This window comes from Zeus faber (assembly GCF_960531495.2).
Source record: "Zeus faber genome assembly, chromosome: 12".
Lineage (NCBI taxonomy): Eukaryota > Metazoa > Chordata > Actinopteri > Zeiformes > Zeidae > Zeus > Zeus faber.
This window is the reverse complement of record NC_137196.1, coordinates 17,193,599-17,210,946: the sequence shown is the minus strand read 5'-3', so window position 1 is coordinate 17,210,946 and position 17,348 is coordinate 17,193,599. Positions and strand designations below refer to the sequence as shown.

Here is a 17,348-nt window from a genome sequence, read left to right as displayed (position 1 = left end):
AGAGTTTTCCATGGCCGTACGAACCTCAGCTTCCAGGTCCACGTTGTGTTTGAGCAGCAGCTTGAGCACGTCCACGTGACCGTTCTGACTGGCTGCCTGCATGGCCGTGTGTCCAGCACACTGTCCGTTCACCTGCAAAGTCACGGACAGGTGGTCAGCGAACGTGAAGTCAGACCAATCCAAGCCTTGACACTTGGCGTACACTTGAAACACGGCCGCGTTAGCGACCCAATGTGTTACGCGCCTGTGTGTGTTCATGTGTTTCATCAGCGACTGCTGCGCTGCAATAACTCAGAGCATAAATATTAATGCAAGCTCCTCTGGGAGTCTCGAGATGTCCCCTGTCCTGGCAGGAGGATCATTTGGCCGCGCTCCCTGCGCTCGGCTTTGAGCAAATAATTCCACTGAAAGGCGGCAGGGCACCTGGCCAGCCCTTACACCACCCACCCACCCACACACCCACACACACACACAGTGAAGACAGTACGGCACAGCATTGGGGAGGCTGGATCTGACCAGCAGCTTTCAGGAGCTTTATTGAGCGTGGGCCTCTTGTCCTCTGCAGATGAGTGTTTACCCTCGGCCAGTGTCAGGACAGAATCTGTGGCCCTGCGGGGCTCGTTCGTCCCAACGTTAACGCTCAGAGAGTGGTGCAGTGCACACCGATACACCTCAGAGTCTCCTCTGGGCCCAAACGTAATGCTTTTCGGATGGAGAGAGGTGTGCAGAGTGTGAGGTTTTCACAGCCCTCTCGAAGCACATTACTCGCCTATTCTCATTAGGGGAGAGAAAGTAAAAGGAATTTCAGCTGTATTTATTGCTTTAAATATGTATAGGTTTTCCATATGGTCAATTGCCAATTAAGTTTCCGCATACGTTCCAGGCCCTGTAATTCAATCGCATATGGGTGGCTACAAGGTAATGATGAGAATCGTTGAATCGTATCAGATTTTCACTGTAAACTAATGTGATTGTTTTGTGGTAAAAAGAAAAAAGATCTTCAATTGCTATGAGAATTGCACTTACGTCCACATCGGGTCTCATGAGGATGTCCTCCACCTTTGCCAGGTCGCCGTTGGCCGCTGCCTTCACCAATTCCTCATTGATGTCTCCCGACTCCTGGGTCTCAAACAGCTTCTTGAGCAGCTGAGACAAACGCTCTGCACACAGTGAATAAAGGTAGACGTTAGTCATATTGTATCATCAAGAAATTCTGATATCTTCAGGGCCCAACACTAACTTTTAGAAGTGGTTGCCAAGCTGGCAACTGTGCATCAGCTGTTTAGCTGCCAAGACTGACAAAATTGTAGCAAAATTATCACTCAATAATTGAGTAATAATGATTCTATATATTTACAACACTTATTTCAATGGGGCAACTAGACTGTACAAGATGGTTGACTAATCTAGCTGCCCGGGGCAATTGTCGGGCATCATCTTATGTCCGGTTACACAGCTTTGTGTTTTTTTGACGATAAGACGGGAACTAAAATGAAGCGGACCTCCTGAGGCATTGGTGACGGCTGAACCCGAAGGTGCAACCTTGGTGACGGCGGCGGGGTTGTAGGTCCACGAGGTGCCACAGACCTCCACCTTCAGGTCGCTGTCGGAGTAGATCTGCTGCACGCGGCCTACCTTGCCAAGGGTCTGCAGAGACAAATGACAAACTCATTAGTAGAGGGGGCGGCCGCACGTAGCAGCTGCACGTGTGAGTTAGCAAGTTCTGGGGCAGGAGAGATCAAGAAACAGCGAGGCAGCGAGAGAGAAAGAGGGAGAGAAAGATAACAAGAATGGCGATAAATGAAAGGGGATGAAAAACAAAGCGATTTATTAAAAAAAAAAAAAAAAAATCAATTGTCTAAGGAAAAAAAAAAAAAAAGTCTGCCCGGTCCAAAAGGGGAGAAAGTGACAGACAAAAGATTATCACAGACTAATTTAAAGTTTTGCCCTAATTATTCATTCAGAGGACATTTGGTTGCTACAGAAAGAGAGGGAGAACGTGTTGGGGGGAGGGGGGTGTAGAGGAAGCGCAAAATATAGGCCTGTTCTATTAGCCAAGACAATTCCTCATCTATATGGCCAATAAACGTTACTTCTCCGGGGGGGTTTCAGAGGACACGCCGAAAATGCTTTCCAATTCCAAATCATATCATCCCGGGCTGAGCTGCACGAGAGCGATGCTCTTTGAGTCCGGGGCGTCCGGGAGGAGGCCATCAATAACAGGGACTGCTGCAGGACCAGCGGGCGAGGGGGGAGCCGCGGTTGGTGATCAAAGCCGCAGCTCATCCTGGGGTTTTAAGGCTCATTAGTTATTGGGAAGCGGGCTAGCGGGGACGAGTGGCGTGTTGGACTGGCACTACATAACCAGTGAGCAGCGATAAATAACATTTCATAACAAGGGGAGAGTAGAATCTTGATGAGACAAAGTAAAAAAGAAGGAAATAAGACAACAATAAGGCCTCAATCATTATCGTGCACCAAACAGTTTGTTGCTGCATAATCAAACTAATATCAATCACAAGAGACAATAAATCAACACCGACTGAGGTGTAAAAGCAATTAAAGGACCATTTTTTTTGAGACGTTGAAAATAAATTGAAAGAAAAATTGTGTGAATGTTTTTTTTTGTTTTAAACAAAACTATTGCTCATACAAACCAAGTCAAGACAGAGTTGCAATTAAAGAACACTCGATCTTTAGAGGAGATTGATTCTCCCGGTCTCAAAGTGATAAATCAAAAAGTACTTTTTTTTTTGCCAACAGTGTGTTAGACTTGTGTGTGTGTGTGTGTGTGTGTGTGTGTGTGTGTGTGTGTGTGTGTGTGTGTGTGTGTGTGTGTGTGTGTGTGTGTGTTCTTGTCTCTTACCGGCAGCATCGCCTCAGCCCACTCCCCGTGGCCTCTCTGCAGCAGCTTAATGCGGTCGATATCGTAGCATATCTGCACCAGGTCTCCCACCAGGAACTGGCAGCTTCCGCCCTCTGCGCCAGCGGCCACCTCTCCGCTGCGCACCACGTTGGCCTTGGTCAGGACCGCCGGGTTGAACGTCCACCTGAGAGTACAGACCGGTAACCGGTAATCAACTCCAAAACGCAGTGTTAAGTAGCGGGACGGCAGTGGGGGGCCGGCGGGGGATCTCACCTGTTCCCACTGGGGTACTGGACCACGATGTCGTGATCCTCGTCGATGCCGCACACCGTGCCGGTGGTGGTGAGGGTCTCAAACATGCCGTCGGTCCACCCGCCGTGGCCGTGCTGCAGGGACTGCACGATCTCCAGGTCCAGGTCGATGTTGACCAGGTCTCCGATCTGAAGACCGCCGGGGTTCCTGTTACCGTTCTGTTCGCCTGGCGGGACCAGAAGCACAAATCCTAATAAACTTGGACTAAAGAGACTTGGACAAAGCTAATAATAGTAATTTAATAACAATAATAATTATAATAACTTTTTATATAGCACCTCTCAAAAACCAATCTCTACCGTCTTCTCGGCACTCGACGAAAGGAGCCGCGGAGTTGGAGAAGAAAGAGTCAGTTGCACTAGCTCGACCTACCCTCTCTACTGGACCAAAACACTGCTGGGCAATGGAAAACGCGTCACTAACAGTGCACCGCTTATGATTTTTCCCGGGAATGTCGCCACCGACACCCGGTTATTAATACTCAAGAGCACTGCAAATGCAGGGCTTTCATCAGTGGGCCATGGCCAAGCTCAATCACCGTTGTCCTACCTCATTCGACAATAGATAGTGACTTAACAGACATTTATACTACTTTCCCACTGCGCCAAAATCTCGGTAACACCCGCTAACATCCAGCATTTGTCATTACTGGGAAAGGTAACACCCAGGTTTCAGTCCCTGGTCAAATGACCTTGCAATAGACACAGGTTTTTATTGGCTCCAGCTCCGATTGGCTATAAAGGTGAAGACGACACCCAGGTAGACACCTTAATTATGACCTCTTTACCTGCACGATGTGACGCGCATTGAAGTTCCGGACGTTGGCGTATAAATAGACAGAAATATCCTTGTATCATTTGATCATTTCATATCCGATTTAGAATCCAAAATCTAATTCAGAAGTTAAGTTATGGTAAGTTTTTCCTGCATGGGAGACCATAAAATGTTTTGAGTGTGGGGACTGCTCTGCCAGGAACCCAGAGGAGCCCCCAATCACACTGGAACCATGACACACCCCTTTTTGCGGCGCGTTCGTGACGTCAAACATGACACACCAGGAAAAAAAAAAGTACGCCATTTCTCCTCGCAGTGGGAGAAATGTTTAAAAAACTTGGGTGTACCCACTCAATTTGGTGAAAAAAACAGTATTATCTAAATGAAAAGAGATTGAGATTGAGATTGTAGCTTTTAGATAAGTTCTAAAATGCACTGATAACCAGTAAAGGGAAGCCATAATTGGGGTCATGTGAGCTCTCATATTGGTTTGTGTGAGTAGTCTGGCTGCAGAGTTTTGAACCAATGAACGTCTGAATGAGGTCATGGTTGAGGTCACATTAAGCCTCCACACACATTGCAGAATACTACTTAACTTCACACAATATATCTTGATTAGTGAATAAAAATATGAGCAACTGAGCTGATTCAAAAACATGAAATGGAAGATTAAGCGTAAAAAATAATACTTGACTGCCGCAACATAAAAAATTGGAATGTGATTAAGTACCAGTACTGCACTAATGGAACATGTAAGAGAAGCGCCGTGAATGATTACACTGTCAAACTAACGGAGGGTTTTCTGCTGCAGTGTTAGATCTGTTGCCAAGCCCAGCCCAGGTATCCCTGGCCAATAAGGCGCCAGAGGAATTCCCTCACTGGAATTCTTGGAATGCTGCGCCAGCGGTGACCTGCACTGACGCTCCGAGTGGAGGCCAACGCGACTGTGTGGTGCTCCCATCTAGTGGTGTGAAAGGGTAACTACAGGGGGTTCTCTCCCTGATGCCCTTGAATTTACTGCACCATAAAGCTCGAGAGAAAACTGGTGCAATAGTGACGGCGGGCGCAGAGCACTGTCTCACTTACCCAGCACTGGACAGTGGTCTCTGTAGAACGAGCCTCCTTTGGCGTCCTGGACGCATTTAAGGTCCGACTAAAAGAAGCAAAGAGGGGAGAAGGATGACATAATTCATTATGGAGCGGGAAAATTTATAATGTCACACTTGGAGATTAACTGGTGCTGCAGCGGCATAGAAATGCAACAATAGCAGGAGCCTGAAGGCAAACAAGGACAGTGAAACATTACGTTGCTGTAGAATGCGTTATTGCATCTTTTGTGATGACTCAGATGTGCAGCCACCGTGGCAGAGTTAGAGGGCAGCGGCCTTTATTTAAAAGGCGGCGCAGACATTCCTTTTAAGTTATGGGCTCCTACTGCATTTTGTAATCAGAGCCTCAAAAAGATGAACAGCTGAACAAAGTCCGCGCTTGCATATCCAGACGATGGCGTTTGTCGATGTGAGCTCGGCAAGCTGCTGTGATCAGGTGTAGGGTTTGTTACTGGACCGGATCTGACCATTCAATTGGATTTCAATACAAAGGGTCATGAAGTGGCTCATGCTACGATTCTCTATTGATGTATTATGATTATATACACTTTATTCATAATGAGATTTGCTACCAACTTCAGTATACACATCCAAAAATATTTCACTGGGCATGATTACACATAAATTAAATTAAACATTTAAATGTATTTGGGACGATGGTGGGATTTAATTAATTGGAAAATGTTTACACAACTTCCAAACAAAGTATCAATATTACATTCATTGATTCAGAATTTGAAAAAGAAGAAACCAATTCTATCGGAGTATTAAGTTTTTTGTTTTTTTTTACTTATTGAGCCACTTATTGAGCCCTTATTGGGTGCAGAGGTGTTTGCAATGCGAGCTGGATTTGTAAAAGTGTGCAGCGTTTAGCCATCTCCTTATTCAGGGGCAGGGGCCGCATGAGGAATCGAGATGGGGGGGGGCTAATCCACAACTTGGAAACCCTGAAGCAGATGCCGTCTACCTTCCCTTCGACCTTGTTCTCTCATTTGAATAACAATGGACAAATCTGCCACGGGGGCCAGAGACCCGATTGGACCATTCCGTAAAAGGCAAACGCGTGTCTCAGCCTATCAGAAGAGACTCTTTTCATTGATGGCGCGTGTGGAGCCGAGGCCCGGCGGACAAACAGGGTCCCCCGCCCCCACCCAGGCCACTTCTCTCAAGCTGACCTCTGTGTTCCCTTGCTTCCCCAAATCAGCAGAAGGGAGCAGATTGCCTTTATCATGTAGACACCCCCCCCACACACACACACACTTCCAGCTGCCTGCACAATGTAGCCTGGCCCACGCCGGCTGCGTGGCCCTCACAAAGGCCTGGCAGCAAGACAAAGCGCCTCGGCCCTGCGGTCAAAACAAAAGCCACCCGACAGCTGATCTATTGGAAGACTGTGTGTGTGTGTGTGAGTGAGTGAGAGAGAGAGCACGCCTGGAAGTATGCTCACCATTCCCTCAAAGCCAACTCTGTACAAGTTCTTGGCTCCGTTGTCCCAGAGCACGTAGGCAGCACTGTGAGGACTGGCTGCGCTCCAGTCCTGAATTTCCGTCACCTGTGGAGGAAGAGGAAGGGGGAGAAAAACAACACACGCATCAGAAAAGTACAAAGGCAGTAAAGGTATCAAGGTACTAATGGGTGGCGGTGCAACATTTATCTATGCAGTGGCACAATCGCTACTTCTACAAATGACTATCAATGCAACCCCTGATGCATGCTGGGGTTCAGGGGTGATCTGGGATACTTCAAGGATGCTAGGGGAGCTGCCACCAGGCCTGTCACATGAACTATTTTTGTTGGACGATATATTGTCCCAGAAATAATTGAGATATACGACATTTTCATTTTAAGACAATTTTTGCCAACAATATAATGAAACATACAGTATAATAGCATCATAATGCAAGTACACCCTTTCAAATAGCAATGAACTTTTAATTCTTAAGAATAATCAGTCATTGGAATGTGAAAAAAAAGGACTCTCGGGCTTGATTAACATGTGAGATTCACCTCGTTCACTGTCGCTGTGTATGTGTGTGTTGAGGAGCTGCCTGAGCCCCGCCCATTGTGAAACTCCAACACAAAGCAGACAAGAAACAATGCGACCAGAAATGACAGGATATGTCTCAGCATAGTTTGTTTCTGTTATTTCAGCTCAGTTACATTCATTTGTAAAACGGTTCACAAAACACAAGTAATAAATATTTTTTTGTAGATTTAGAAATATATTTATGTCTCTGGTTTATTTAAACCTTAATACAGATTTGTTCAGTGTAGATGGTAGTATTTATTAAAGGTCGTGACCTGTCGTTGCTCCGCCGCCTGCAGCTGGATGAAGCCGCGATCCGTTTGAGATGCAATACATCCTGTCGCCTCGCAGCGCCCCATCACCGGCGGTGTGAGCGTACCGTTAGGCGCTCCGCCCGAGTCTTATAATGGTGGGGGCAACCCTGCTGTTTATTTTGACATCATGTTGGCTAAAATGTTCGTGACATTGTTACGTAAACAAACACGCAATGTAAACACAACGGGCAATTATCGACGTCGGAAAAATGATTGAGGTCGTGTCCATATATCGTACCATAAGTCGATCAAGTAAATATGGCGACAGGCCTCGCTGACACGGATTTTGGAGCTCTGAAATGTCGTTTTTGCACAGTCTCTCAACTCACTTGATCCTGCTGTTTTACAGCTACTTCTATGAGCACAGGCGGAACTATTTGCAGCCTGGGGCTGAGAGCTCAAACTTTGTCTGCAACATCCCTGGGAACCGTTTCAAATAGTCTGTAAGCAGCAGAAGGTTTTTTAAGGTGTTTCTTTTTCTTTTTTTAGAAAGCATTCTTTTTTTTATGCTAATTTTCTGTACTTACAATGCACCAACTATTAACATTAGTTTTTTCTTTTTTTATTTGAAAGTGTATGGTCCAATAAACAGATTCTGATTCTGATCTGATTTTGTGAAGAGCCGAAAGTTAAAGTGAATTTATATACTGATGATATGTGTTATAATGTGATAATGTATTTATAATAATATATATAATATGTGCAGATCTGTATGCCGTGCCATCACTATGCTTTCAACATGAAGGCCTGTTTTGTTTACCTAGTACTGAGGAATAGCAGCAGAGTGGCAATATGACATTTTATTCGGTCTGGCCTTCTTTTCTCTTTAATAGAAACGGAGCACAATTTCAGTTTTGTCGCTGTTCTCATCACATTGCAACTTTTGATTCAATAGACAAGTTTTTATTATTTAGCTATTATTTACTACTATACTTGCACAACTTCTAAAAACATCGATACACTTGCGACTGTGTTTCCCATGAAACCTCAAAAATATACAATCACACAGACCTACTGCTGACATGCTGGCACTGGCAGTGTTATACCACTCTTTTTTTTTTTTCTACGAGACTTGTGGTCTAAGCAGCAATTCACAGCTGGAAAGTTTTGCCTGAAACATTCCTGAAGGACTCTATTAACCGAGGGAAACAATATGGTTTAGTCAAGACTCTGAGCGAGGAATAGGAGAACAATTTTCAGTTTCAAAAGATCCCTAGCACAATGTGAATATCTGACAATATGTTCGATAAAAGAGGAGAGATTAGAGATGGGTAGTTTACCTAGTTTGAATTTACAAATCATCAAATTTTCTAGGTTTTATCAAAGGTTTTTGCCCCCATCTGGGTAGGCAAACTATTTCACAAGAACGCACAGCAGTCTTGTGGTAAATTCATTCTTTAATTAACTTTAGTTATGCCTTAAGTAAATGCTTAATTCAAATAACCAGAAAAAAATGAAGCCCTATCCAAGAGTAATTGATTACAGGGCCTTGGGAGGCAATATTCATGCTAAACTAACGGCTCATCTAAGCTGAAGGACATGTAATAGCAGTTTGCTGGAAAGCATATTGCTTACAGCATCATAAAACAATAATGAGATATGCCATTAAATAACACAGCAAAATGAAGTCTTAAATTGCCCGCAGGGACTCTGAAATTTAATACGCCAGGGCCTGGACCAGAGTCAAACTAGAAAAGCTTTATGACTCCGTTGCACTGTAAATTCAAATAGACTTATGATGAACAAATGCAATCTCAACAGATATCGAGCCATTTTCTCATTGGGGTTGTAAACCGTGAATGGCCGGGAAGACCTTGGGATTTGACAGAGAAGATGAATTTAAAAAAAAAAAGACAAATATTTTTAATAAATAAGGTCAACGAAACATTGCAACAGTTACAATGCATTTCATGACAACCCCAGCAATTAAACAAAATGCTATTTTAACAAACTATAAAAACACTATGAAAGCTGTCAAATTCTCCTCAATATTGTGAAATCTTTTGATAATATTGGGCGTCAGGCACCGTAAGCTGTGTCCCTGGAACTCTGTGAACAACTGTACGAAGCCTCAAGAAGCCTAAATCTTTCCTATTTTCGTTTTCTCTCCAGCCACAGTTTCATCCAGATGCACCGATTTCTCTTTATCCTGTTTCTCCTTTTTATAGCAGCTACAAAACATGTCAAAGTTGGCTCGTGAGATGTGACACTGCGAGGGTTCCGAGAGTGTAGTTAGAAAACCAAATCTGTTTTATTTCCTGGTGTCTAAAGATAGTTCTTACAGTGATGCAGCGAGTAATAGGAGCTGTTCAGAAGCTTAGCAGGGCTTGATTGTAAAAATTATTACGGTGAAATTAAGCTTTCGGGTCACTTACCAGAACTCAAATCTAGAAGTTGTTCCAGAATTTTTTCATTTATTTTTATTAGACCTTTTACCTTGGTGATGAAGACCATTTTGCTCATTCAGCGGGGGAAGAAGTAAAATGGTTTCCATGGCATCGAGTTTGGGGGAAAAAAGAATAAATCCATTTGCCCCATACTTAGATCCTACCTTTCCTCTTCTTCCGTTTCCTCCATCTTGGTCTTCCCACTGCCAGTCCACTCCTCTCACCACCCGGCCACCGGTGAAGATCCCCCTGGCCGTGATCTTCTTGGATTTTCGGCGCGACTCCAACAGGACTCTGTTCAAAGTAGCAAATATGGCTTGCTTGAAAAGGAGATCATTCTTTTTATTTTCAGTTCACACTGAAAGATATAAATTCTCCTGTGGATTAATACACATGTTCGCAACGGATGGAAGAAGCATCCATGTTGAGGCAATTTCAAAGAACGCGGTATAGATTGGTCAAGCTCTGTAAGTGTTTGCGATGTTTAGCATGCAGCCCATCACTACCTCTATCTCTGCACTGGACAGTGGACACTAGGGGTGCAACGGTACAGCGCGCACACGATTCGGCATCTATTGCGGTTTTGGGGCCACGGTAACTGTACGGTTTTGGTATCTCTAAATTTAAGAAAGAAAAAAAAAAATTAACTAAGTTAAAATGCGTAAGAAATGTAAGAAATGTTTTTATAGTAGTCTGCTATAAATAACTAGTGTAATGCTGTGTATGAAGGGGGGAGACTCAGCAGGACTCGGTTCCCTTCATTCCTACAAAAAAGCCGTTCGAAAGAACCGGATTGTGCGTCAGCGACCCAACACAAGTGCAGCGAGTGGAGAGAGAGTGAAGTGAGAGCGAAAGCGAGGGAGTTTTAAGAGTAGTCCGTAATAAAGAGGGACACGTTTTTTCCCGACTGGACACCTTGTTTGATTGCACTCTTTACAAAAATATATCTAAGTAGCTGTATCTCCTGTTTCTATGGAGAGGGCTCACGTAGCCGCACGCAGTTGAAAAAATAAAAAATAAAAATAGACCTCTCGCAAAAATAGAGAAATGCTTCGCGGCCCCGCACGGACCTGGCACGACTGACGTGGCCGTTGGCGCTCCAACAGTGGATTCAAAAGGAAGCAGCACTTACGGCATGTCGCACCACGCCCATACGCTGCCCCAACCCGCCCAGTGGACTTCCACTATGATACCATAATACAGTGGTTCATGTGGGCGTATTGAACTTTAGGGGGCATACCGAACGGTTCGAGAACAACCGTTGCATCCCTAGTGTACACAGAGGAATAAAATTGGTAGCTTGTTAGAATCTGGAAAAGATAGAATCCCTTTAATGAGCCTAACTATTTTGAGTTGCTATTATATGTCTATTGATTGATTTTGCAATCATTTGCCACAATAATGAATTCAAGCATAAGATGACGCAGAGACAGCTGGACAACAAAAATATTTCATAATCTCACAGTAAATGCCCATGGCCTGAAATGATAACATTTAAGATGTCAATGTTTAAAGAAAATCTTAAAATACATAAAATATTCAATAATCAATTGTTAAATTAAAGTGCAATATGAGGCAAGCATGATACCTTCTTCCTTTAAACATGGTAGTGAATGATTAGATCTGCCCCCAGTAAATAAATTCCAGTATCATGTTCAATTTCTCACATTTATAACTAAATTTAATGAAAATCAGTTCAAAATTAAGCAAGTTACAGTTGATTTTGTATTGATTTTGGAGAAGTCTGCCTCTCCCAATACACATTGTATGTTGGTATGTTGTTTCCTAGCAGGTCTTGACCGCTACAATATGGCGGACGCTTGTCCGCCATATTGTAGCAGAGCGGCAACGTTTGCTTCACGATATGTTATAAAGTAGCAGCAGGATAGCACAACATACCCTTAACTAATCACTGTGCTTCAGAGTAAAACACATAACACGTCTGTCTTGTCTATCTTCTTTTCACTGAAACTCTGCATCAGGATTTATGGAATTATCACTTTAAGGAGTAACAGCAGCAGTAAACTGTATTTTATTATGGTGGTTAAATTGTGCAATTCATCCGCGGCTCACATGCGAGCCGAACCGTGGATCAGGGATCAACCACGTTCTGTAACACCAAAAATGTATGTCCTTCGATTACGTCGACAACCGTTGATCCGATCTACTTCACACTTGCGGGCGTATCGCTGGGGACCCAAGGATGCGCGGTGTCGAATTCGGTGGCAATTTGGACACTCGACATGTGTAATATTAATAAACAAGTGGAACAGCGAGCCGCACAGATCTGTAAAGCAGACGGACAAACGTACCGTGGGCGGTGGAGTGCGGCGCTTTGTGAGCCAGGGCATTTGTGAGATCTGCATCCAATATGTGAAGCAAGAGATGTACGCCTGGCAATTGAACAGGAATCTCTGTGTCTGCCTGCCTGCCTGTCCGTCTTTCTGTATGTATGACCTTTGATTATCTCGACAACCATGCATCCAATCTACTTCACACTTGGTGGATGTATTGCTGGAGACCCGAGGACGTGCAGTGTCGAATTTGGTGCTATTTGGAAAAGCGGGATTCAGGGCTCTGCAGCCCGTTCCGAACAGGCATGTTTGGAACAAGCATGCACTAGTATACATAATGATGGATAATTATGAGTTGTCATTCCATCAGAGAGCTCTTCCTAGTGATTGTAAACTGAGCTCTTGCAGCACTACCAAGTCATGACAGTTCGTAAAAGGTCATCAAAAACTCAAAACTAGAAATAGATAAAACATGCAGTGCTTTTGTTTGCAACCTTGTGTACAATGCACATTTCCATCTGCCTGGCTACATCACACATGCAAAGCCAACCGCTCAAAAATGGCATCCCACATGCTGAATAGTTTAGGGTTTATTTTGGTGCATGTATACCACCAGAACTAAATAAAAAAAAATAGAAAAATGCAGGGGATATGTTGAAATGGGAGGTGAACAAAATGAGCACAACACAAAAAACAGTAAACCTGAGGAAGAAAAAAGGTGGTGCAAATGATCTAACAGGACTTGCAAAAGCATTTCATCTCAAAACTGACAAAAGATGCTTTACTTGAGAGCTGTTAGATTAAAAGATGGAAAACACCAGTTTTTAGAGCTCCATGTACGAGTATTCAATGTATTTACTGTTCTCATTACATCACAACTAGGAATATTACCGGCTTTTTTTGTTTACAAACTTTTTTATCTTGAAATAACAGCTTTCAAATAATTTTGATGGTAGACTGACTTGTAATATGGAGAATGACAACTCTTACTCCCCCCCCAAATGCCTGTTATTGCACTATGTAACTTTTGTGTTCGGGTTAAAAACTGAAGGAAAAGTGCGTTACGCTTAATGTCACTACATCACTTGCTTGACGTTGGGCTCAAGGTTTCTAATCATTTCTTTTTACAGACACCGTACCGAGTTTTAAGGCGGTGTTGTAAAAGTGTGATTGCACTCAGAAACTGTAGGGGTGCAAATACCAAAAGTTACAAAATGCTGCTTTAATGTAAGTGTTCACAAACAATCGAGCCCAGAAAATGTAGGTCTGTTGTCCTACACCTACCTAGATTTAAGACTGAAGTATGAGAAAATAACCTTCAACAATAAAGAAGCATTCCACCGAGAAATCAATGGCACTCTGACATCTTGTGATCCCTCTTAAAATATGAACTGAAAGGCTGTTTTAACTGGAATAATTAAGTTTGAACTCATTGTGCACGATGCAACTTGAAAACACATTTATGTGACTGTTTCGTTTGTCATGCTCAATTGATCAATTTCTTAACATCAACTAATCGACAATCGACGGACTTTCATTGACCGTCGTAATGACAACATCCATGCTCAATTACAGAGGGAAATGTCTCCGAGAAATACATTCCATACTATCCTTCAATCAGGCAACAATAAGCATTACCCCAAAATTCTGCAGGAATCAAAGCACAACAGAGCATTTGAGGTATGACTCATCTCCCCAACTACTTTGCGATGACTGATACATACAAGACTGGGGCAAAAGGACAAGCCAGACCCCATTCACATTCTAAATATCAAAAGTGACTTTTAGATACTAAGACACACACTATATAAACACCATAAAATTTGGGAAATTCTTAAAATTGATCAATCTTGTGATACTATTGTGAATAGTCTCGGGCCCGTCTGTGGACAACATGGTTGAAATGTATTTTTTTTTTTTTGTCCGGCACTGTAAGCTCTGTCTTGACAGTTATTGAATACTGTCGTGGTTCAGGAGTCTGGAATTCTGTGAAGAACTCTGTAGAATGAAGCCTCAAGATGCCTAACCATTCTATTTTTGCGTTATCTCTCCAGCTACGGTTTAAGTTTCAACCCGTACGAATGTATTAATTTTTTTAGCAGTGGAGGGGGGAAAAAATTGTGGCACCAGTTGCCAATGGGAAAAACAGTGATATATTAGAATCACATCTTTTGAACTGTTTTTTTTTAATATCCTATTGTGCGCTTGCGCTAGCAGGTCAGTGCTTGAATCCCAAATTCCCAAAAGAAACCAACAAATTAGCTTTGGCCAAGTCTCCAAATGCAATTTCCCACCTAGCAGCATTTACTTGGAGACAAAAGAAAAGGCTGAAAGTTCAAACCGTCTAATAACAGTGTCCCTCTGACGGTAGACCTACCAGATGGACAATGCATGTTTGACTAATGAAAACGGTTTAGCCCCCTTCGGACACTCCCTCTTCAGGAGGAGTGAAAGAATCAAATGTGGCATGACAAAAAAAGCAGCGTGCCCCTGGAGTAGTTTGAGCAGAGGAGACCTCCAGCAGCCCATTGTGTGCTAGCATGCAACAGCTGTCTCGGGGGGAAATGAAGTCGTACTAGAAGTTGAAAAGGCTGCCAGCTGTTGGGCCAGTCCGTCACCGACTGAAACTCACAATAAGGTCTGTCTGAGGTATGGCTCAAATGGATAAGGTGACGTCAGAACAAGACCAACACTGTATTTGTTTGTTTGTCCAGCTAACATATGAAGGCTGCATTGATGACACTAAATACATGGTATAATGACATGTGAAAATCTAAATAATATTGCTACTTTAACACTGGAAACCAAACAGAGCCTCTTCTATATAGTACCAGTATAGTGATGTGCGCATAATTAAATATGGACGTTGGTTAGCAAAATATTTTAATTGTAAAACTTAAAGTAACCTCATTTAAAGTAGACCACATGCTTTGTAAACCCTCTCTACAACCTAAACGGTGAAGATGTCTTCACAAAACATGTTTTTGTTAGCCGTCTTCATAAAACAAGATTAAAAAAGAATTCTCTTTTAATGGACAGCTTAGAAGCTGAGTCCAAACCACAAGCAAATTAAATAATACTGAGCTGTTGCTGGGCAACATGTGTCTGCCTGAACGACCGGTTTTGGATGAGCGCTCTAAAATTTCACAGAGCATCAAAAAGTGCCGTTCTCGTATAGTTAGGAGTGGTCAACACCACAGTGCTGCAACTTACCTTCAACATTTTCTTTGATTTTATCATGGGTTGCTTTAAGCAGGATAACAACAGTAACAGGGCAGCGCAGTAAAAACCAACCTCTCGCTTCCAGGGGTCGTGATCCTGTAGAATCTGTGTCTGAGATGATGCTTGTCTCCATGGTAACAGGTAGTGCAGAGGTCATAGTTCGTGCACTCGGCACACTTCCAGCGAATGCCAATGATGGGCTGCTGGCGGCAGGTGTCACACATGGTCCCGTCATGCTTGATGCCTGAAAGTTTGCGAAAAAGAAGCGCCAGTCGTGAACAAAGACATCTTCAAATGTGGATTGCCTAGAAGACCAGAAAGACAACTAACCACCGCTGATAACAACTGGGCCAGTATACACCATCAAAAGTGAATCACGTTGTGATTACTTGAAGGGGAATACCGCCTATTTTCAGCATAAAAATAGAAAGAACTATACCCCCCTCAGCTGTTATGTGGTCCTCAACCAATTCCTATATATTTTTAAAGGAGGATACCAACCATTTACAGAATTAAATTACCAAAAATACCCAGCTGACAATGATTTGTCACCTAAATAATTGTTATTTACAATTGAATCGTCTCACTGTCATCTGCAACCTTCCAAAAAAAGAGGCATTTGATTGCACTGAACAAATAATCGTTGCGATCATCTCAAAGAATCGCGACCGGGCGACAACGTAATAACAGTGATAGCTTGAGCACTACTTGTGAAGGTGTGATCCACCTCGACCCCGCAACTTTCCACAAAGTCAAACCAGGCGCCCTTAAACACAACACGCACCGCCTGTGCGGCTTTAAAGAGCAGTCATACAACTAAAAGAAAGGGATCCACCTGTGGGAGCGCTGTCAAATATCCTCACGTCGTAGGCTCCGGAGCAGCGGTAGTTGGCCGCGGTGCCGTTGTCCCAGACCACCACCACCTCCTCGGGGCTCTCGAAGCTCCTCACGGTGCCGACGTGCCCCTCTCCGCCGTCCTGCTTCCCCCACTTCCAGTCCGGTCCTCGGATCACCCTGGCCCCGACCCCTTCCATCATCACCCGGTTGTTCCTTCCGGTGGTCATCGGAAGAAATGGTCTCGCAATGCCACAGCGGAATTGTAGTGGGTTTGGCTGGCTAGCAGACCCTGCCAGCCCGGGGAGGCAGCACAAAAACGCCGCCTCTTCAACTTAGCTAAGCCCGCTAAGTAGCTAAGCTAACGGTCCGCTAGCAAGCTAACCCCGTTTTCCTGTTTGGGTTTTAGGCGAAGCGTAGCGCTTCTGGCCGTTCAATTATCCTCCCGTCCGGGTGTGTGGCGCTCCCCGGGTGTCTATCCGGGGTTGTTTCCTTTGTGGAACTGTTCCCTGGGAGTCAACTCAAGATAAAGGAGCCGCCATTATTGTCAACTGGGGCTAAACGACGACACACGAAGACGCTTCGCCACGAAAAAAAAAAAAAACTTGGGTTTGTTTGGCTGGCGCCGTCATCTGACGCGGAGGAGGGGCGGAGCTAACCGGGCGTTTTGTGTTGCATTCGAGTCGCACGGCAGAGATGGGCGCGGCGAGCTCCCACCTTCGCGGGGCGTCATTTGTTTCGACGTGATTTACTAGAATAGGAAAAAAAAAAAAATAAATCCGAAACGTATTTGTCCACAGACATGTCCGCAAATCGCCAACGATCTTTCCGTCGTCAATTATACGATAAACAAAAGCTTGGCTGAGGTCAAACGGCTGCACGCCTGTTGCGACGCTGAAGCGACGATTCCCACGCAGCGTGAATGCAGCATCATGAAAGTTCTTGGGAGACTTTTTACTTGAGTAAAAGTATAAATACTCTGCCACAGAATTACTTTAATAGGAGTGAAAGTGCCACCTTGACACTTCTACTTCAGTCAAATTGTTAACTACTTGCTCTTAACCTATCCATCAGAAATGAACTGCATCATAAAGTTATTAATATGTTATTGGCATATCCATTCATTTTGAAGTAGCAAATTTAAAAAAAAAATCAATGTTTAACAAATATTATTTTCTATGTATTTAGTGTGTATGATGATGTGCACCTT

The 17,348-nt window shown here is 43.7% G+C and overlaps 1 protein-coding gene across 3 annotated transcripts in view; it reads right to left on the bottom strand.

Annotated features, from left to right (window-relative positions):
- Positions 1-16,689, bottom strand: part of mib1 (MIB E3 ubiquitin protein ligase 1) — a 65,595-nt gene extending 48,906 nt beyond the window's left edge. For all 3 annotated transcript variants that reach the window (XM_080011175.1, XM_080011176.1, XM_080011177.1), the window contains exons 1-10: positions 16,140-16,689; positions 15,377-15,548; positions 9,953-10,082; positions 6,509-6,613; positions 5,039-5,105; positions 3,140-3,344; positions 2,867-3,050; positions 1,503-1,647; positions 1,027-1,160; positions 25-132 (exon numbers count right to left, since the gene is read on the bottom strand). In XM_080011175.1, the coding sequence (XP_079867301.1) occupies positions 25-132; positions 1,027-1,160; positions 1,503-1,647; positions 2,867-3,050; positions 3,140-3,344; positions 5,039-5,105; positions 6,509-6,613; positions 9,953-10,082; positions 15,377-15,548; positions 16,140-16,368 (1,479 nt within the window). In that variant the 5' untranslated portion in view covers positions 16,369-16,689. The remainder of the gene's footprint in view (positions 1-24; positions 133-1,026; positions 1,161-1,502; positions 1,648-2,866; positions 3,051-3,139; positions 3,345-5,038; positions 5,106-6,508; positions 6,614-9,952; positions 10,083-15,376; positions 15,549-16,139) is intronic.
- Positions 16,690-17,348: the final 659 nt, after the last annotated feature.